At 36.7% G+C, this 22,742-nt stretch overlaps 2 protein-coding genes across 6 annotated transcripts; both read right to left on the reverse strand.

The window, feature by feature from the left end:
- Nucleotides 1-8,194: 8,194 nt before the first annotated feature.
- Nucleotides 8,195-20,856, reverse strand: LOC110854386 (heterogeneous nuclear ribonucleoprotein R). Of its 5 annotated transcripts, none has more exons than XM_022102814.2 (21): nucleotides 20,725-20,856; nucleotides 17,030-18,041; nucleotides 16,824-16,950; nucleotides 16,662-16,709; nucleotides 16,507-16,570; nucleotides 16,404-16,439; nucleotides 16,303-16,331; nucleotides 16,148-16,232; nucleotides 15,561-15,742; nucleotides 15,354-15,490; nucleotides 14,589-14,724; nucleotides 14,261-14,362; nucleotides 13,884-14,195; nucleotides 13,698-13,746; nucleotides 13,350-13,400; nucleotides 13,184-13,266; nucleotides 12,652-12,891; nucleotides 12,113-12,163; nucleotides 11,894-12,050; nucleotides 11,748-11,810; nucleotides 8,195-11,673 (listed from the first exon to the last, which is right to left on the reverse strand). In XM_022102814.2, exons 2-21 carry the CDS (start codon nucleotides 17,099-17,101, stop codon nucleotides 11,661-11,663), a joined length of 2,037 nt encoding a protein of 678 aa, XP_021958506.1. In that variant the 5' UTR covers nucleotides 17,102-18,041; nucleotides 20,725-20,856; the 3' UTR covers nucleotides 8,195-11,660. The 5 variants fall into 5 exon arrangements, with proteins under 5 accessions (XP_021958506.1, XP_035710994.1, XP_035710993.1 ...); XM_035855101.1 differs by having other exon boundaries at nucleotides 12,113-12,181; XM_035855100.1 differs by having other exon boundaries at nucleotides 12,602-12,891.
- A 555-nt stretch (nucleotides 20,857-21,411) lies between these two features.
- LOC110854034 lies at nucleotides 21,412-22,739 on the reverse strand. Its single transcript, XM_022102428.2, has 4 exons — nucleotides 22,328-22,739; nucleotides 22,070-22,262; nucleotides 21,939-22,011; nucleotides 21,412-21,874 (listed from the first exon to the last, which is right to left on the reverse strand). Exons 1-4 carry the CDS (start codon nucleotides 22,518-22,520, stop codon nucleotides 21,617-21,619), a joined length of 717 nt encoding a protein of 238 aa, XP_021958120.1. The 5' UTR covers nucleotides 22,521-22,739; the 3' UTR covers nucleotides 21,412-21,616.
- Between the last annotated feature and the right edge of the window lie 3 nt (nucleotides 22,740-22,742).

Consider the following 22,742-nt stretch of genomic DNA (forward strand, 5'->3'; position numbering starts at 1 on the left):
TCTAAATAAAAACATGACATGTGAATTGCAATCACCCCGATTTTGTTCATTTACTCGGAAGAAGATTGACATGGAAGGAAACAAGGATTCGCAATTTGCACCCCGCGTGGAATCCTTTTGACAGAAGCAGATTGACACAATTCAATGTCAAAATAAAATGTGGCATGCACACTTCAACCATGAAAATAAAATGGAGACAGCCAGTTATAATTTTCACTTCGTGGAATAATTTCTCTGCGTCAGTTTCGGAGAAGATGACACATTTATAATGGCACAATATTTATTTTTGCAGTAAATAAACTCTAGTTTGAATATCTCTCTCTTTGTCTCTGGAATTTTGAAAATAAATCATAAAACTAAACACTTTAGACAAAGAGCAGCTGCAGAAAATCACCTACTTGTCTTCCATCCGGATCATATTCCATTCCACGATATGCATACTTACATTTCTTGTTATTTCATCGTGTTACTCAGGCTTCCTTTTATTTTTGGGAGCTATTTTTTAACAAATTTTCCTTATTATTATTATTCCTATTATTACGCCAAGAACAACAACAAAGCCTTTGTAGTAAAGAGATCTGTCCTTTTCCGGAGTGCATCTTGTTTTCCTGCCAATTTCGTTTCTCTCTTCATTCATCCCTCTCCTTACTTATTCTTTCTTATTAATAATGTATGATGGAGAAGAAAAGTGATAACTTGATGCATACCGAGTTCTCCTAAGTAAGATATGTGTTTATACTTATGTATGGGGGCTAAGTAAGTAAGTAAAAGTGTTGGACAGTGGCCGTGGAAGCCGTGTTGGGGACATTAACATTGCAGGATAGGGGAGGGAAGGGTTTATATAAGATGGGGAGATGATGCCGACATCGAATAACCGTGGGGACATTGTCTCCTCCAGCTTCCGCGGCCACTAGTGTTGGACACTCTTGTATTTGTTCGATTTCTTTCCAGCCAGCCCGGCCTGGTCGTGGTCTTCCCTAAAAAGTATGAATTTGCATTACATTACATTATCAAAAAGTGATGTCTCCGTTGGAGGGAAAAACAGACGGGGAAAAGAGAAGAAAGGATTACACAAAGTAAAGTGAGTTGCATTACACTCCCCAATTTCATAAATACAGCCACCAGCTTTCTCTTTCTGACTGAAACAACATTCGCCCATGAATTTCATGCGAAGCAAGTATCTATCTCTCTGGCACGAAATGTGTACACAGAACGAGAGAAAGTGGGCAAAAGGAGTGAATTATTGTATAAATATGAGAACCTCCACCGCCAACCGCGGTGGTGGATCGGAGAGAAGAGGAGAGAAAGTCTCTAATAACACAGTGAAACCACACGGTAGGAAAAATACGATCCAACATCCAACGGGAGAGATAGAGACGAGAAAGTGGATGGAGTTACTTTAAAAGAACAAAAGAAGACGAAACGGTTTTGAAATACGCTACTCGCACGTCACCTTTTCCCTCAAAAGTTTATGTAGGTTTATACACACGCCAGGAGCTATTTGGATATAACGTGAAGATGAAACGAGACCCATCCAGGCCAGGTCGTATTTATTAAATGTTGTTGCTGCTGCTGCCGTTCAGACTCAAATTGAAGATGGGTTTGGGTAGTAGTAAACAGCACAGGGTGCACCACCCGGAAGTTGGAGAAAGTCGGGTGGGTATACATAATTATGTAGGATTAAACTTTATAATCAGTCACCTATCATTTGCACACTCGCTCAAAGTAAGTTCGCTTTGCATGTCCGAGGAGTATTTAGTTTAGTACCAGGTTTGGAAGAAGTGCAATGTCGCAAAAATTATTACGTTCTGCTCTTTGAAGCGACCAGCCAGACTGTGAGAAGCTTGATAAATGATCCCCTTGTTCTAAAAGTTTGGAGAAAACAAGATAATTGCTCGCTCTTTCATCTGTCTGGAAAATTAATTGAGATATTTACGAGGGTGACTGAGGATAGTAAAGGGTGACTTTTCGCTGGGAGGGAAAGTTTGTCTGTCTTCTTCTGCCACCACTGCCGTGATTTTATGTGATGTTATTTTTTTGCATGGATGATGTATAAAAAAAGAGGAGTGTGACTCCTCTTTTTCGGTGACATGATATCTTCTATGGGGTTGTTGTTGTTGTTGGAGGGTGGGTGCAGGCAATGGCCGCGGAAGCGTGGGTGAGGACAGAGGGACAATGTCCCCACGGTTGTTCGATGTCCGCATCATCTCCCCATCTTATATAAACCCCTCCCTCCCCACATCCTACAATGTTACCATACCTGTTCAAAAATTCACTTTGCATTCAAAAGTCAGTCATCCCGATTTTTGACTGAAGATTTTCATTCACACTCATTCATCTGAAATGACGGAATCCTTCAGTCATTTTCATTCAAATTGCAGGAATTTCATTTTCATTCACTCAAATGAATGAAAGTGAACAGGTATGAATGTTACTGTCCCACAGCTTCCGCGGCCACTGGGTGGGTGGGTGGCATGGAGGTACGTACGTATACGACCCGGTCCCACTTTGTGAAGTGAGTTATGGGTGAGTAGATAGGGCACAACATAACATCCTGGCCATCACATTAACTCCACTAATCTCATTCCCTCCTCGCTTACTATACTTTCTCCAAAGTCCTTTGAACCTTTTGTGTTCCGTTCTCTTCGGGCGGGTGTTCTGTGCGTCCCAGAGAATAATGCAAGTCGTCCAAAGTCTCGCTATGACGAGGTATGTTATGTATGAAAGTATTACGTGGTGGTGGTTGGTAGCAGCCCCAGCCGGAGAATGAGTTTGGTTGGGTGGGTGATGTGGTGCATGGGTGATTGTTTGCAAATTAGGTGTTCGTTCTGCCGGAGAGAGAAGGAGAGGAGAGCGTGAGAGAGAAAGGAAATGAATTGAGATGAGGTTTCGTCTAAACCGGTGGTGACTTGACTTCATCTCCTTCTCAAACGTATACCTCCGAATTCTGCATAAATGGTAATCATCCACCTTTCTCATCACGTGGGGGAGAACATTATTTTGAAATTAGGTGACATGTGATATATTTTTTCTGTGTGAGAGTGAGACACACCCCACCCCCGTTTTTTCATTTCATCCGAGTCCCAGTTTTTTTGAAAGATGTTTTTGAACATAATTCGATTGAGAGAGAAAAAAAAACTTTTTGAAAAAAGAGTTGAATTCGCAATTCGCACTGTTTGGCTTAGCTGATTCGGGCATGTAAATTTTCCACCTGAATCGCTCTCTTTCTCGGAATCGTGGTATTTCGCCCTGTTGAACGGATGAATAGATTCAGCCAGAGAAAGTGGAGTGGTGGAGAAGAAAGTGGCGTGCGATACGGTCGGTCAGAGTTTAGCGAGCTTAGAGTCTGAACAGAAATGAAGTGAGTTAAACTTTCTCCTTTGGACATTAAGGAGCAATCAATCTGATCTTTGAATGACTTCATCCCACCACGGCCACCACCATCATCGCTAATCTAGACACAGCCCAGCTACTTACTTACTACCCAAACTTTCTTTTGGAGAAAGCTATTCAAACCCCATTCAAAACTATATTCGCCACCATATCAAAATTGGATCTAAATCCTGTAAAGATTACGAGAGCTTGCGGAAATTTGAAAATTTTCAAAGACTCAGAGTATATCTAGGAATATGTAATGTTATGCTAATGCGGGAATAAGTGAGGGAGGAGGACCTATAAGCCAGAATTTTCGAATAGAATTTTCCCCTCAATCGATGACTTTCACCTCCATCAAGTTGTCCAATTTCCAAGAAAATCACAACTCTATCAAAACGTGTTAAAGAGTAAACAGTGTAAAATAAATAAATGTAATGATTTTCTTTCTCTTCTTCTTCTTTGGAGGAGCACTTTGGTGAGAAGGAATTTTCTTCCACGTAGTGAGTGTCACACTAAAAGAATCGATTGGTTTCTTTATGTAGCTTTAGTTGATTCTTCGTTTTCTTCTTCTGTATCCGCATCACTGTTTGGATTTCCAGTTAGTTTGCTTTACATTTATTCCTCCCTTCCTTCTGTCTCTCTTTGTCCTGGGCTGGCTTCTTTTTCGTCCTAAATGTAATCTCGAGTCGTGTTAGAGAGACAGAGAAAGCAGTCTGTCGTGGTGGTGGTGGTTCCGATAATCTGACTTGGCTTCATGGGAAAATCCACTTTATTCGTATTGATGATACAAATAACAAGATGTAACGGAAAGTTCAAATATTTCCGAGTAGTTTTTTCTTTCCTTCTTCTTCCATCTCTTATTTTTTCACATTTTTCATACACAAATGACCCAGCCATCAGGAAAGAATCCCAAGTTTATTCTTCCATTTGGATTGGAATGATAAAGTGTACAGGAGCCGAGAGACGAGGCAGCATAACATAATGTAAGAAAGTTGAAAATAGTTTGGTAAATTCTTTACTTGTTTGTACCTAAAAAAGGAAGGCAGGCAAGCAGGACGGACGGAGGTGGTGGTTTGGTTTGGTTTGGTTCGTGGTGAAAGCATTTTTCGTCCTAATACCGATTTTCGGACAAAGGTGTGCGGAAGAAGGAGAAGAATAGACAATGTGTACAAGTAAGTAAGGAAGAAAGTATTATGGCGAGGTGATGGTGGTGAGTTGAGGTGAAAGTGCATTAGTTAGTGGAACGAAGCCGGAGGAGAAAGTGGTAGCAATAAATTTGGACTTGGATTTTTGCACATGTTCACATCCTCGCTTTACAACTTACAACATCACTTTCTCTCTCTCTCTCCTCACTCGTATAAAAGTCTTGAATACTTGCCGTAACTTCTTGTTCGACGGGAATTGAGAGAAAGTGGCAGGGTTTCGTGGGGTGGGTGGGTGGCTTCATGATTTTTTTGGGAATTGTATTATGGAAAAGGATACATAATGGTGAGTTTTTGGAAAGTTTTGGAAAATAAGAAAGTATAGGTTTCGAAATTTGTATAATTTCGGATGTGATTCGAATGGCTAAACCGTAAATTTAATAAAAACGTATATGCAAAAAAATGTGACCACATTGTCACAAAAGGTGTCGAAAGATTGAATATTATGCTAAAAAGTCCGTAATTTTTTGATGACTCGGTTTTTGTAACACCCTGCCTGCCGAGGGAAAACTTGTTCTTTCTTCTGAAGAATTCTCCAGATTTGGTTGGATTGGTTGGAAAAGCTCATATATTATTACGTCCCCCTTACCCGTTCTCCTCTTCTTTCTCGCCCCGCCATTCCAGCCTCGGATTTAGATTGGAACATTTAAAGACTGATCATGATTCATGATTGCCCACTTGAGAGGTCATTCTAAAAGAGGGGATGATCATATTACTTATACGCGCGATACCGCCACCGCCACCGCCACCGCCGCCTGATTTGCCTAGCTTGGCGGCGTCGTTTACTCATCCCCCCATCAAAAATGAAACGATTTCAATCTATTATATTTATTGGAGATGAAAGTTATGTAAGAAAGGAAAAATTACTGGTTTTATTACACTAAACGGCTCCAAATACATGAGGCCCCCACGTGATAATTTTTTCCTTTGTGTGTTTAAGCTCTTTTTCTTTCTTGCATATGGACAAACGTCCGCCGCCATGTGACCAATAACATTCCATTCTGTGATCCACTCCATCTGGATTAGATTGGACACTTTGGTATTCTATTCGACTGAGCCGGACGAGATTTGAGCTTCCTTCGACACAAAATTCGCAAGTCGGCAAGGACAAAATGTAATGGCAGAGTGCTGTGTGGGCAGAATACTAATCGGTGGAAATCTTGAGAGATCAAGCTCAACCCGTGTCGCTTTTCTCTACTTTCTCTCCTCTCTCCTCTTCTCGTATGTCCACCAACTGTGAAAGCAAACCAAACCAGTAGGACAGACAGACTTTTTGTCGTCCAACAATGGAATCCTGCTCAGAATCCATCTCATCCATATCATCTAAACTCTGAGGGATCATTTCACTTTCACCATCTGAATTTTTAAACGTGACATGATTCCGTTTTTTTCTTTTATCTGGCCGTCCCCACACGCTCCTTAAAGGTGTATGAAAGTACGGTGGGGTATATGAGGTTCTAATAATTCAGGTAATATCCCATGTTCTCCTCATGATTCTTGCAGTAAAAGATGTTCCCTACTTTTTACAATGTGATGTGGGCGTTCTTATGACGTGCCATGGACGGAGGAGGGGTGAGTGAATTAGTAAGTGGGTAATAAAAGTGTGATGATTATTATTATCTTCATCACGACGGGGAGGTCGAATCGAAGCTTGTAATGGCTGCCCTTTTATGATTGTAATGACGACAATTATTTTTAATTGATATTTCTTCCCGACATATGTAAAGTAGTAAGTAGCATGTGCCATTATCAGTGTACATACATACATTTATTACTCTCTCCAGCATCCGGAGAACCTGGAAGAAGATGAATTTACATAAAAAATACATTTTATTACGAGGAGTCTGTGCTTATGTTCCTATTATTTACTGCGAACTGCGTATAATGCAATGTCGCTGGATCTAGTTAATGGGCAAGTCTATTAAAAATTTAAAAGCTCGTCTAGCCTTGTGTATAATTTGAGCTTAGTCGTCCTTCCATGTCTCCAATTTGGCCATTCACTCTCTCTCCTCTTACGTACACATTCTCTCGGTCCGAATCAACTCCAACTTTTACGTGTTCATTGTTCCAGGTGAAAGTTGTTACAAAAGGAAATACATAAAATGTCGTCCTGTGTTGTGTGGACCAATTTAAGCTCATTATACACGGATCGTCTAGCTCACTAGGAGAAAAACAAGGTAGGAAGGAAACTATTAATAAATTAGCGTATAAAATGCTCCCCATCTTTTTTTTCCTGGACAGAAATTGATGAAATCCTGGCTAACCAAACAACTTTTTTCTGTTTGACTACATACTCGCGTACAAAAAACGTATTTTGCGCACCCTCTGCTCTTAAGAAAGCAAGCAAACCCATTTCTCAATCCGATCGGGCTAGAAAACCTCAAGTGTAGCGAAGAGATCTCAACTTTTAAATGTTTCTCCCAAGAATTTTGAACAGGTCAAAGTCCCCCCTGCCCAAACATATTCGTTTCGAGAAGGAAAACAGTGGCCGCAGAAGGACAGAGGGACAATGTCCCCACGGTTATTCGATGTCGGCATCATCTCCCATCTTATACAAACCCTTCCCTCCTCCATCCTACAATTTTAATGTCCCCACGGCTTCCGCGGCCACTGGTGTAGAAGTAGAAGAAGAAGAAAGTTCGCTGCTTTTTTCCTAGTCCGATTCAATACAAAGTAAGTTGAGTATTGAATTATTGAACAAGAGAGGTCTCGTTCAGTGCGTTTCCTCTCCGTGTCACTTATAACTCTTACATAACGTTCAGTTCAGAATGGAGACGTCGACATCTCGGATTTTTCAATTCCGACACGCCGGCCTGAAAAATATAGTCATACGTTCTAACGTTCTATATTTATACAATATGTCGGCTATTTTTTTTGGTGTGTGACATTTTTGACAACTCCAAGATCACACAGAGATCACAATAACGGGGAAGCCGAACCCTAATAAAATGATATGCTGCCCAAGAGAGTCATGACATGACAAGAAAGAGTTCAATTTTACGGCTTATTTATTCCAATCGTTTTCCACTCTCGTGTAGTTTGTCAAATGTACGAGGTGGATTGAAGGCTGGTCTCTGTGTCGTCATTACCATAATATTTCGAGAAAGAAAGGAAAGAAAACCCACCGATTCTTGTTTGTCCCGTCATAAAATCAAATCAAAGGGATGAAGTAGAGAAAGCAGGACAGTGGCCGCGGAAGCGTGGGGACAGAGGGACAATGTCCCCACGGTTGTTCGATGTCTGCATCATCTCCCCATCTTATACAAACCCCGTTCTCTAATTTTAATGTCCCCACGGCTTCCGCGGCCACTGTGTTTTTGTTGTCCCGAGAAAACTTTCTCTTCCTAAGAAATCCCTTTACGAAACTAGTCGTCCGTCTTAATTGAGTTACTCAATTTGAATATTCGTCCACCGTTCATACTGAACGAATAATGGGAAAGCTTTTGAATCGGAATTTTTTTTCTTGATGGCGCAATTGGCTCTTATATAAATTGATGATTTTCTATGTATATTGCGCAGAAATGTGATGTACCACATTTTCTTGAAAAACAATTTATGTACGTAGTAAATATTTTGTAATAAAACTTGTTTGGTTTTGTTGGAAGAAAGTTGGGATGTCATGTATTTTATCATATTATATCTTTATTCAACTTTCACCTCGTCTCAAACCAAAACAAACCTTGCCTACTTTTCAACTTTCTACTCTCTCTCTCAACAACTCGTGTCCAAACTTTGAAAACTTTCCTCTCGTCTCTGTCTGCCTGCCTGATGTATCCATTTAGTGTTTATGTTACGTAATAATAATAATGTTTACAAGAATTTTCCAATAAATTGATACCAAGTAAATATTTTAACAATGAATGAACCAATCAGCTAAAGTGTAAATATTAGTGTTCCAATTTTGCATATAGGGATAGCATTTTCTCAACAAATTCAACAACAGACAATCTAAACTAACGTTGCAACATCAACAGCTGGTCACGTCATCACAACTCCTCAAAAATCTTCGCAAAACCCAATATCAATCATCAATTAATAACAAATATAATATTAACAAATATGTAAATTTATACCGTGATTTCAGTAATAATTTTAAATTATAATCATATTAATTAATAACCACCACAAAGGACCAAAAAAAACAAGGGAAAAAGTTATGTTAATTTATCATCAAATAACTTTTCCGCCATCATCATCATTTATCATATTTTTGGTGAAATTGAAATAAAATTCCCATTATTACATTAATAATTATTCTGAACCCTACACCATCAAATATTTGAATTTTTTTATACAATTAGTACACACATAATAATTATGTAATAATGATTTCTGATCTAGTACACGATTTCATTTTTTTGTTAATTCAATTTTATGGACGCAACTCAACTTTTTTCTTCTTCAGTGATGTTGTTGGACGTGATAACAAATTCGTGATGAAGATTTCATTCAATTTTACAATTTTTTTCTAATGTAAATTTATATAATAATCTAAACTCTACACAAAGAGGAGGAGAGAAAAATGCAACGAAAAAAATCTTAATTTTCATTTTACTTTTAATTTTTATACATTAACCGATTTTCTCCCGACAAACTTTCCTCGTCAAGCAATCAATCCGCATTCTTTCGACTTTTCACACCCACCCCTCACACACGCTGATACTCTTTAAACAAAGATTTCTTTTTTTACATATTCTTTTTTTTCATGTATCAAACAAACATTTGCTTGTCGATTGTCGCAGTTTCCGACAACGCAAATCAAGGCGACACTGTTTTTTATTTAAGGTTATTGTTGCATTGCATAATATTTTTTCTCTGGGAAAAGTATAGTGTCCTGTTTTTTTTCATGATATTTTAGAATATACAATATATTTATATTATCGTCAATATATATATACTTCTGCCTGGATTTCTTCATTTCTCTCGTTTATCTAACCTATTTATGTATTATCGTAATATTATTTGTACGGCATTCTGTTTTATGCCATTTTTTCACAGAGAAAGGCGTAGGATGGATGACACGGTCCTGTGGCCAGTGTGTGAGTGGAAAAAATGGATAAGTGTTTTTTTTTCTCTTCTTCGGGGAGACTATTTTTGCGTATCATCTAAATTGAAATAAGGCTTAATACGTACGTAGCATATTAAATGTGAGGAGAGTGGACAGATTTTTACGAATTACAAGAATTTTTTTTAAAGAATAAGTCAACTAGTAAAATGATAGGTATTACATACACTAAAAATTAATGTATCGGGGTAGCAGGACAAGATATTAGCTTTCTCTCTTCTTACTCCTGGTAAGTAAGTAATTACATACATATAAACTGGGTTTAAAATGTTGGCATATTATTCTACAATATGTGTTCACCAGCAAATCGCATATCTCAACTTGTTGTATAGAGTGGACCCATTTGTAAGAGTAATAATAATCCAGAGTAAGTGTACCGAGTTTCTTTATAATAATAGTCCCCTTTTTTTAGTTGGTTGGTGTAGTAAATATGTAGATGTAGGGAATTACGTAATAATAGATAAATGTACTGTCTGAATATATATTGAGTAGTAGTAAAGTAAACACATGTCCCCACCCCATTCTTAACATAAGAAAAAAATACTATAAACGGAAATGAAAGAATAGAAAGAGTCCTTAGCAGTTAAGAAATAAATGGTCTCTCATTTGGAGAGAGTCGATAGGATAGAGACCTCTGTATACAAGATAGACAGTAAAGAGTTGCAGTCTTCCATCAATAATTAACACTAATTAATTAACTACCTAACACTAAAACTAATAAGAACGAGTGTTAACAAAGATTATTATCATCATCATCATTATTTACTTATAATACGATTCGTGCATGCTGAATTGAAACTTGAAAGAGAAACAGACATAATATTTTTCATACGGCTACCAGAACAATTCATAATAAAGTTATAACTGAAAATGCAAATTGACATGTAGGAAATAGTTGCCACATAGATAATAATATTTCTTATAAAATTATGCATGTGCACCCGAATTCCGTCGTCCCCCTATTTTTTCCCAATTCTACACGATTCGGCAATTATTGAACTTTAGTTAACATGAGTTTGGCACACGCTCTCGTTATCAACATCTTTTCTAACAGGAGGAAACAGAATATTTGAATTTCAAACACACTAAACTAATTACTACGTACAAATGCACACCGGGTTTAATCATGATAACATAAGTTACAATAAAATTACGAGAGCCAAACCTGTATCATTGAAATGTACTCTACTCTACTCCTACTCATCCCGAGAAGAAGATTTATAAAACGAAACGTTAAAAACAATTTGTATTAAGGATCGTATATCAATATTATTTTGAGTTTAATTTCAAACTAAAAAATAAAGGGGTCAGACAATTGAATGGTAGTTTGAACGAATGAACCAATAAGTTCTAATAATAATAATGAAATTGAAAGAATGACACTTGCAGAGAAAATAACCTGCCGACTGCAAATTTAGATTGGAGTTATAAATGATCAAGAAAGTAAAATTCATATTGTTATTTTTTTCTACCCTGATTGAATCCACTGGATGAAAAATTGGATTACGTAATCTTATTTATAACGTCTTATCAAATACGAGTCGCCGATATTATTAAAAATATATTAGATCTTGTTTCTCTCTCTCTCCCTCTTTCTTTCTGTTGACTTTAGTTCTTATTCAACATTATTATTTTTATAGACATCTGTAACGTTCATTATATTTAAACCTTTCATTGTTCACAGTGTTAAAAGGTCGTAATAATTAAATGATAAGGATAAGAATAATAATAATATTGATTTTCAGCATTATAACTCTGTTGCGAAATATTTTAACATTGGTTTTGAAGTTGAATGACAACTTGTTCTTCTGCATGCTGATTAAGTTTCATAATAGTTTTGTTTTAAAGATTCGTTTTACAAGCTCCAATGATGAGTCTGGTTGATGATTGATTGAAGGTTGTTAAATGATAGCTTGAATTTTGAACATGTGTGTATTAGTGGTGAATTGAATATTTATCGCGTTGCGTCCATCCAGACATCAGTAAACCCGTCAACCCCGGATCCCGTCGCACCGAAGTTATCGTTGATCCCTAAAATACAAATACGATAGGAATTAATACATAATATTTTTAGTATGGTTGAAGTAGGGATTGTTAACACGTACTTCGTCGAAAATTTCCCCTGAGTGCGTTGTTTCTGTTGCCGTTGTTCACCAGGGCGGTGACTCCTATGGAGAGTTAATTAAATTAATTGAATCTCTGGACCAAAAATAGGAGCCTAACCGATTTTAATGGAGAGCTAATTTCTTACCAGCCATTTCCGGTAGCGAAGCCCGAGCGACTAGTTGGATTCCATGTCCACGGTATGGCAGCTGCGGGACCAGTTGGTGCGCGGAATGCTGAACCCCACCCTGCAGCTCCCCCAGTACCATTCCATGCATCTCCGGCCCCATCTGCCCATCGCCCAGCTGGGGTTTAAAAGCAAACATTGTTAATCAACTTTAACAATAAACTTGAATACTAAACTAACCTGTCCCATTTCCAGCTCGTGACCATGCGCTATCCCACGGCCACGCCCAACCTGCGGATGTTAAAAAATCTGCGCAAATTAGGTTCATCTGCTCTAGCACGAATTAATGTATTATACGAATTTGTTGTTTAAAAAATGCTAAGCAAATAAATATATAATCTAACGTATGTACAGGGAAAGGAAGGATGAAGACCAATAATAAATAAACAGTAGTTTCACGAACGATCCCATTTACATTACAAAATTACAACTAATTTTTGGCCCAGTTAACAAAAACTAACCCTAAATTAACCCACACATTATTATTTTCTAACTAATAAATAGGCAAAGTAGGCAGGCGAGCAATAAATAAAAAAATTCTAAACATTATCTACTTTTATACATCATTTCATATCCCCTGTTAAAAAAATTAGTACGAACATGAACCTAAGAATTGACCGCAGTTATAAAAAATCTAGTGTTATTGGGTTAATATACACAAACACAGACCGTGCGAGAATTGTAGCTGTAGCTGTAATTTAGACTCCTGTCACGCGAACCTCTTGATCCATGATCATTGTTGTTATTGTTGCGTCGATACGAAGAGGAGTAGCCACTGTACATGTCGTTTTGTAAAATGTGGCTTGATGCGCTTCCAGACACTCTGGAATTGTTGTATCCACGATGTCTCTCGTTACCATATCGGGATCCAAATTCAGGATTATGATCACTTGCGGTATTACGGTTTCGAGGGTGAGACGAAAAATCCAAGTAAGACGGATTGAATCCAATTTGGTATTCTAAAAGCATTAAAAAATAACAAAAGTTCGTGCCAGATGCCACATTCATGCAACGGACAATGTTACAGAGGAGGAACAATGTCGTCGCAGAATGACATGTGGCACACAAGCATCGTCAACACAACAACTCCACAGCCCATTTGTACGAAGTATTTGTATTTGTAAGAAGTACAAGGAACAAGTTTTAGAGGTACTAAAACTGCCGGAGAATTTAAACCAAAAAGGAGTAAAAAAAAGCATCGCTGGGATTAAGCAGCAGGTAGCCAACCAACAGAATTATATAAATACTTACCGAAATCTGTGCGACCCATGTGTCCTCCGCGCATCCCACCGCGCCCACGACCACCACCACCAACTGCCAAAGGTGGAAGCATGCTGTAAAATAAAAAAGATTAGTTGCAAATCAACCTCAATACTACAAAGAATCTCAATTATAAAAACGATAGATTTATTATTACTCGACATATGGAGGCGGCCTGGTTGCGATCATTTGCATCATTCTTCGTTCTCTGTAACGATAATGAACAAGATTAGACTTATTTTAAATCTTGGCTGAAGAGAAGATTTGAAAATACTTAATTTACTATTTAATTTAAATACACCGTTCTATTCAAGATGAATTCCATTAATTTTTATCCGATGATTTGTTATTATTTTTATTGCTGTTTTGATGTGAAGTAACTCTGATTAATTAATTTTTTTAAATCATATATAACATAAAGAAAACTATACAAATCTTTATATAAAAATGAGAATAAATTAAATCAACTTAATCGACCTTGATATAATGCGTATACTTTTCTGACCTGGCTCGAAGAATTTCTTCCTTCTTTTTCTTATCGGACGGAGGTTTAGCTGGAATACGTTTGATTTTAAAATATTGTGTTTGTATAATGTAAATCAGGCATATTGGGAAATAGAACAAAATTAAGAGCAGAGAAGGGGAATCTTAAAAAATATTCAAGCTCAATTTTCAATAATTTTACACTAACCAAGCGAGATTTCAATGAGAGATCCGCCCACATCTTTTCCATTCAGCTCATCCATGGCTTTCACAGCTCCGTCACGTTCTTCAAAGTGGACAAAGGCATAGTCCTTGATTTTTTTGACTCGTTCCACTTTTCCAAACTGTTCAAACTGCTCCTTCAACCTTTCCTCGGCTACATCTTGAGTAAGGTTTCTCACGTACAGGACTTTCACTTTGGACATGGTCTCATCATCAGGTTCTTCTTGTGGGTCCGCCCAATCTACGATGATGTCGCATCCCCACACTTTGACTCTTGATGTACCCAAACGACGCTTGGCTGCAACGGATAGTTAATATTACTCATGTGTGCTTGATGAGAAATCACAAAATTTTAATTATTACCAAGAGAGGCAGCTTTGTGTGATTCATACTCAAGGAAACAAAAACCACGGTTCTTCTTTCGATCATCTGGAGAGCTGTAGATGATCACTTCCGTCAAACCAGCTGCATATAATTAAACCATTTGATTAATCACATTTCTGATAACAACAAACTAAAACAGGGCAGCAATAAGCAGACTTGACGCTTTAATAAAACAAAACTCGTCATTTCATGTCCTCTATTTCTCAACCCCAATTCCACTCAATATTTTTTCTTACAAGAGCAAAGCATATAAAGCGATAAGCAATTCAAGAAAGACTTTCTGTGCAAAAAGTACTTTACAACTTACGAGCATGTTTCGAAAATTCCTCAACGAGTTCATCATGGTCTCTGTTCTTAGGAATGTTCCCGACAAACAAACGGTGATTGTTATACGAAATTGTAACCCCGATCTTTTTACCCTTACGGATTTCAAATTCATTAAGCTGTTGAACACAAAACATGGAGGAATTAAAATTATGGTCCGACTAAATAAAGTCAGTGGGCTTTGCATCAAAATAACAATATGATTCCAAGGAACTGTGAGCGAACCACCAATTTACGGATAATCTAATTATATATGTTCCCTAATTTGACCCTGGATTACTGTCAGTTATATTACTTAGGACCGAGCAGAGAGAGAAAGAGAGGGAGGATTGAGCATGGAAATGAGAGGAGGATAGAGATAAGGATGAACTGAGAGATGTTACAAATTAAATTATAAGTGGAAGAGGAGGTAGAAAGACGAGGACAAAAGTCAAGTATAGAGGAGGACAGGGAAGAAAGTAATTAGATTACATGCACGTCTGTGAAATTCTTCGAAAAGCTGTTCTCTTGACTTTGCTTTAGGAATGTTCCCAACAAACAAGCGTCGCCTTGGCCAACAAACGTAGATTCGCGTTCTTTCATCTATCTTGTCTTCTCGTATTAAAGTTCCATTAACCTTGATTGGGTTAATTTTAAATTGGTAAATGATAAGCATCACAATAATGATAATGGTTCCTTGGAATTGTGTGTAATAATAAAGTAGTATACTCAATCAAATTAAGTATCATCACAAACAACGGTATATTACCTGACGAACAGCTTCCTGAGCTCCATCCTTATTCATAAATGTGACAAAGGCATAACCCCTGTTGAGCCCGGTCATGGGGTCCATCATCAAACGAAGATCCCAGATTCCACCACATTTTTCGAAGAGGGGAATCAGTTCTATAAACGGGTCAAACACATTGCAGCAATTGTGTTTAACTGAATTTCAAATGGTTGATAGTATACTCACCGTCTTCATACATGTCTTTAGGGATTTTGCCGCAGAAAACTTCACAGCCGTTGCCGGGTGGAATGCCTTCCCAACTGGGTGGAGGACCTCCATACTTTCTTTGACCAGTAGTTACGTCCAGGGAGTAGCCAGTTCGTTCCAGGATCGCCTTGATTTTTGCCTCGTCCGGTCCTTTCACAGGGCTGGTAAAAGAGAACAAAGTGGAAGTTTAGACTCTGCAAAATAATTGCATTCCATATGCTCCACAAAAATAAAACCTTTGGTCCGATTTCATTTCAGTAAATGTCCGGTACGAATAAATGAGTGATACTTGATATAGACTAAGATTTGATTTTTTTTAATTAACAATTTCTGACTGATTACGATTTAATACTGTTTTGAGTCAAAGTATAGTCCAACTAAAAGATTTAGAAAGTAAATTCTACCACAATTTAAAAATATCATTCCCTTTTTCTGGAATTCACACCCGCAATTTAATTCGCACTAAACCCCGTAATTTATACAGGGCCAATTTTATTTATTGGCTTCTAGAATCCAATATATTTTGTAAGTGAACGAAATTATTATCACTACGGAAATTAGCTCACCTTCCAGTTGGCGAGCCACCTTGAGAAGCGGTAAGAGTGGTACGGGATTTCTGTCGATAAGTTTTCATGACGCCACACAGATAGGCTGAAATAAGCAAGTACGGTACATGTTAATTTCTCTGTAAATAAATCTGTTCTGTAAATTAAGAGCGTACCCGACTTGTTGGAAACATGTTCCAGGTTCCTATATAGGAAACAAATACATGTTAAAAATTCTTGTTACAAATGCATATGATACAGACGAAAGGAAACTTACGAATCCAGAAACTGTTTCAGCACCGTTAGAGCCCCGCTAAGTAAAAGGAAATGTCCTTTTAACTCAATCTACAAAATCATAGTAATTCCTCCTATAAACTTACTCAACGGGAAACTCCTTGAGAGCATCCAATGCCCTCTCATCAAGGTCACTATGCGCTAGTTTCCCTGTAATCAAAAATATGACAACCTGTAATCTTAACCTAAATTATTGGAATTATATCGATACACGAGACACAAAGGAATGACATGGGCTCACCAGTGTTGTAAATATCATCCAGTTTAGCAGAAACTTTTTCATCAAGACCTAGAAAACAAAATCACTAAAATTGGTAAGGATTTCTAACATTTATGCACCTCAGTAAACGTGTAAATGTTGAAATACGGCATGTCTAGTCTATGTAGTCTAAACTTTAATTACCATACTGGATGAGTTTTTGATAATCTGCCGATCGTTGATCCGCTGGAATTTTCAGCGGTTCGACAGATTCGCTCGGAGTAGAAGTTGTTGAAGAATTGAAAGTGTCACCGCCACCAGTAGCGTCAACCTAAATTCAAAAGAGAAATAAATTAAGCTCTAAATAACTGAAGTAACTTTCGTAAATAATCAGTCAAACTTTTCCACACCTTTCCAGTTTCAACAGGGCCGTCAGTTACCTCATCGGTCAGCCCGCTCAGGTCCCCGTTACCACTGGCCATGATTTGTTAAAACCAAATGGTTTTGCAAAAACTATTTCCAATCACACACAACTTTCCGTGTCGTAGTTAACGAGGAACCTTCAACTTATCGCAGTTTCGTGCTGGCCAGTGGATTTTCAACTTGTAGCGTAGTGTTTTTTAATTAATTTAACAACTAATTTTTTCTATAAACTAAACCTAATGAACTGAATTTATAAATGTATTAACAATTACGTTCAGTCAGCAGAATCCAATAAATTGAAATATAACAATAATGAATATGAAACTGAATTATAACAAAATTCGTGAAATTTCTCGGGTCGAGAAGAAATCAGGAAATAATAATAACGGATTCTACTGCTAATCCTACAAAATTGACCAACTCAACCAAAAACAACTTTAACAAGTAATATAATAGTTTAGTACATGATATATAATAAATTTCTTAGCTCTTCGTATTGGCTAAAATTATTCTAAATATTCTGAATTCCATGCAACAACAGAAAATGAAACCTACCTAACCAAAAACGAAATCTTGATACACGATTTTTGTTTCCCTACAACTCTGATTCGAATAGAAATTGGACTGATGATTGTGTTGCTAACTCTTAACTCTGATTTTCATATATAATGTTGAGTCCAGTATTTTTAACTACGTGTTGGATGGACACGACAAACCCTGTCCAATTTTTAGGGGGAAGAAACTTAATTCAAATTTAAACAAGAGTTATTATTTGAATTGGTTGGACGATCAATGGATGAATGGAATTTAAGTTATTGAAATTAAATTAAATTAATGAGTGATCAATGAGTCCGTCCGTCTCGAGTAACTAAAATTAAATCAAAATCGAAGGAATCCAATTGTCGATTTTGATTCTGATGTTAATTTGGTGCTCCCGATTATCCGATGTGGTCGTGATTAGGAACGGATGACGTTCAGACGGATGCCAAGATTAATCACCTACAATTTAACAAAAACAAATATCATTAGTATTAGTTTGTACATAAAATCATGAAAAGGGGCGTCACGTCATTAACAATTATTGCTATCACTGGATCCATGATTTTCATACGCATTTCAGCTAACTCATGGGTGTCCATTCCATACATTTTTAAATAAGCAAAAAATTTATGAATTCAAAAAACAGCATCTCATTAAGTAAAAAAAAATAGTACAATGTTGTTGAACCGGTCTCCTGTTTATATCGTCACTCAGGAATTTGACTTAAAAAATTATTTTTTTGGTGTGAATCAACAGTTTGCCAACCCAACATAATTACATATTACATACAGCATTGCGTGACAAAGACGGATTGTGGACCTAGTTTGATTTTCTTCTGCTTAAAATATCCTCCAAATTATTCTAATTCAACCACATGTGCATTTAAGTTGGGATCACTACTCAGAGAAGAAGAACTCTAGGACTAAATGAGCTTACTTAAATAAAACTGTTTGAGATAAATTCTAAGAATTCCCTCATTATCATCACCACCACAGACAGCATAGGCAGGGAGACGTTATTATACATATGCACAAATTGATAACATGGTCTGCTCGGCAGACGAATAAGTCATACTAATTAAATATCTCGTTAATAACTTTTCCACATCCATGTTTGTCATCACTGCTGCTGCTGTTTTTATAATTAAACGAAGAGTACATTACGTAAATAATGTTTAGTGAAATCGATCTTGACACACACTAAAGATCATCAAGATCAGTGCTACATGATTATGCAAGTGATAATATTTATCCATATTTCTAACCCGATGGACGAATATTACTCATGCATGCGTTTCAAGATGGAGTGCAAAATTATTCCCCAACTATTTAATTGCAATACGAGTACCTTGCAAAAAATTGGCATTTGAATTAAACTTCCCCCGAGGTGTGCATTGCATGTCATGAGTAAGTCACTGACTGAACTGAACGAATTAACAAGTCTCATCATGAAATTAAACCGCTCCACTACTAACTATGCGGAAATGCATTTTTTCGATAAGACAGATTATTTCTTATGACATTATGGAATCACTCTGCATGTTACAATTATTATACAACTTCTTTCTTGTGGTGCTGGTGTTAATAACAGGATGCCGAGACCGAAAAAGCTAATAAATGTGTTGTTTCTTTCACACTGCACAACAATGAATTCATACCAAACTAAACCCAGCAATCTCACAATATGTATCATCTGACAAAATTCAAACCTGAATGAATTTTATTCTCAACATTAAAACCAGTCTTTCTTTGACAAGTCAAACCCTTAAACAACACAATGAAGTCAGCATTTACATGTTTCTCGCTGCACAGACTGGTTTTGAAAATTTTGCTGGCTTTACTTACATCGAATCAAAGTATTATTCGACGCAGTTTCGTAATGCGAAAAAAGTTGCCAGGTTTACTTTTATATACTAACTAATACCTTCTGCTACTAACTACGTGCATACTACTAATACCCACATTTTCTTAATACCTCCTCCTACGATGGAAGATGTTAATTCGATTTGATGAGGTGGAGGAGTTAGTTGAAGAAGATTTCGACCGGATGCATCATGGAAGAAAGTGGTTCTCATTGCGTCTTTTATCAATCATCTTATCACACAATGTGCAAATTATACCCATCCCATCCCATCTCTCTTCAATATGTTTCAACCTCTTTTCTTAATAGAAAAACTATTTTCCTCATGACTTGTGTAAGTCTTGAATGAATCTTTAATTTGAATGAATATGCTTCTTTTTTGGCAATTATTGTCGAACTTTGAATCCAATTTCGTAAAAAAATAACAATTTCGACCCAATGCAACAAGTTAATAGAAATGTTTCAAAATAAATATTTAAAGAAAATCAATTTCCTCCGTTCAACCCAGAAAGCATATTACCCACACGAGCACGAATCAAATTTTGATAACGAACTAATCAATAAAACTAATTTAACGATCCTCTCTCTCTAGTCTCTATATATTTTGCATTTCTCAATACTAAATATAAACTCTACAATTGTGATAAACTTGAAAGGTTATCATTAAATAAATTTATATAGTATTATTATTGCACAACATATTCAAACTGCTAAATAAATATTTAGCAGTATTATGCTTTTTCACTGCATTTTCCTTCAGCCTCAAATTATTACCCCATCCAACAATTTTTGGGCTAAACCAATGAGACAAATAAATGACCAAAACTCACATAAAAAATCAACCAAACTACTAATTGATCATTACCCCTTGTCACACCCACTAATCCCTCACACTTACCCATAAAAATCACTTATCCTCCAAAATAAACAACCAACTGTTGACTGTCGCAATAACCTAAATATTTTTCCTTCATCAGCCAAACTACCAATGTTTCCAACCAAAATGACCTCACAAATTTGAAATCGACCCTAAAAAATGAAAACTCCACCTTGAAAAAACTTTGCATTTTCACCAACCCCAAAACAACGTGTCATGTTGAAAAAGCAAGGCACAGACTTGATATACGGTGGTGAACATATGCAAGAAAAGTGTGCAAACAACTGCGTGCTTCACAACTTTTCGACATATTGGATCTCTTTCCGAAGCCCCCTTTGGCCCCATCGCGACCAAACTTGGACTAAATGATAGCTTATCGAATATAGAAAAATGTTGTGGTCTTACCCAATTAAAAAGGTCGGGGAGAAATTTTGAATTTTGAAGATCTCGAGAAAAAATTTGCAGAACTAGCCGGTCAAGTAAAGTATAATGATGGAGACTGATCCTAAGAATTTTTTTTCAGGCTGGTGAGCCACACTTTCAGCCATCACCATCACCAGGCCCAAAACATGGTGACTGCAAATATTTCGAGATTTTAATAGATTTTTGAGTAAATTGGTGGAAACTAATCAAATTAAAACGTACAAATGTCAAACTCAAAGTTTGGAGAATTTTCAGAATTTAAAATCACTAATTTCTAAATATTCCATCAGTTTTGTCACACATTTTTTTAATTTCCCCTAATTGCATCACTTAATATTTCATTATTCGGCTCCAAAGTTATGCTAGAAGTAATTATTCCAAGGAATTTGCCATAATTTTAATTGGGATAAATTATTAAAATTTTGCAAATTTTCTGACGTGATGGCGAAACGCACCAGGCAAAAGTTCAGTCTCACCCTTTAGTTTTCTTCACGTGGAGCGAGAGGATTGAAGACATGCGATGCGTGGATGGATTTTCATGGCAGACGTCGAATGAACACGGGGTGAACAAAATCAAGTCCTGAAGAAATAAGAAATTGAGTATGAAAATTTTCGCAATTTCATAAAGTGATCCAATTTGAGAAAAATTTGCATGAAAATAAGATTGCATTTTGCATTGGAGGTGAGGATATCGTAATTTATTGCATTTTTGTCAGGATCTGCATGTAAACGACGGCATTAAAAGTCATTTTACTGCAGAAATTTAAATATTTTTAAACGAATGGAATGTTTAGACTAGTTTGCATATATATGCATAGATAGAGTTGAAGATATAATAATAAATATATATTGGAATATATGTCAGACTGTGAAGTTAGATTAAGTGGGCACCACCCGATAAGGCAGCGGAAAGTAGTGAATCACTAGTGTTCAAAGGTTTGTCGGATTTTTTGGAATTTTTTTGACTTTGTGGTGGTGAAACTGAGCTGGTTCCGAGCATCGGTGTAACTTCATCGGAAGGAAGAATTTTTAATTCCTTGAGATAATCGACTTCCAAAAAATTGTCCAAGTCTTTTTGCAATCTTAGGAGATTCCCTGTTGCGATTCGAGATTGAAAGAGAGCTTCTTGCATCTAAATAGTACACAGAATATCTGAGCCAAATTACGTTTTTTGCAAAATAGTCAATTTAACATACCTGCATTTGCGAATTTGACAAATTATGCGATAATTTCTCAAACTTTTTTGCACTTTGGAGAATCACAGGGAGACTAGAATCCAATAGTTTTCTTTAAGTTGCAAACTAATTATGGTTATTAAAAAACTCACAGGAATTTGTCCGTAATGTTTGTCCTCAGTGACTTATTTTTTTCGCGATGTTTTCTCGCGACAACTGGATCTAACCGAGGAGATCTTCGCTGGGGGAGAATCGGCGCCAGGGCTAATACTGTAGCCACATCTGGATCTAGCTCGTCCAACTCCATAGAATTTGCAGAATCAAGACTAATGGTGCTCCCAAAATCTGTAAAAACAGTTAAAAGTTGCATTTCATACAAATAATAATTCTTCTTTCTTTATAATATTTACCTTCATAATCAGATTCTGGAGCTTCCCCTTGAAAAGTGACCACTTTGACCCCAGAGGATGATCTCCCATCCGCATCGGTTACTGCAATTACTGGATTTCTCGGTTCCAAGTCAATTTCATCCTCGGACTCAAGATCTTCTCCACTAACGATTAGTTTACTTGTACTGGGCGTGGTTTTATTTTTATTTGACATTTCTTAAAATTTTAAATTGCGCAATGAAATTGTACTAGAATTGATTGAATGTGGAATGAATGAAGAAATCACATTTAGAAATACTTGCAAGTTAATTTGTCTGGAAATTAGTGCTCAATAAGTAATTCACACATTTTGAACTATATAAATCGTCAAACAAAAAATAAACAATTTATTTTCAGGTGATATTTTCAATCTGACACCAAATCAGCTTTTACAATA

This window comes from Folsomia candida, unplaced genomic scaffold (assembly GCF_002217175.1).
Source record: "Folsomia candida strain VU population unplaced genomic scaffold, ASM221717v1 Fcan01_Sc009, whole genome shotgun sequence".
NCBI lineage: Eukaryota > Metazoa > Arthropoda > Collembola > Entomobryomorpha > Isotomidae > Folsomia > Folsomia candida.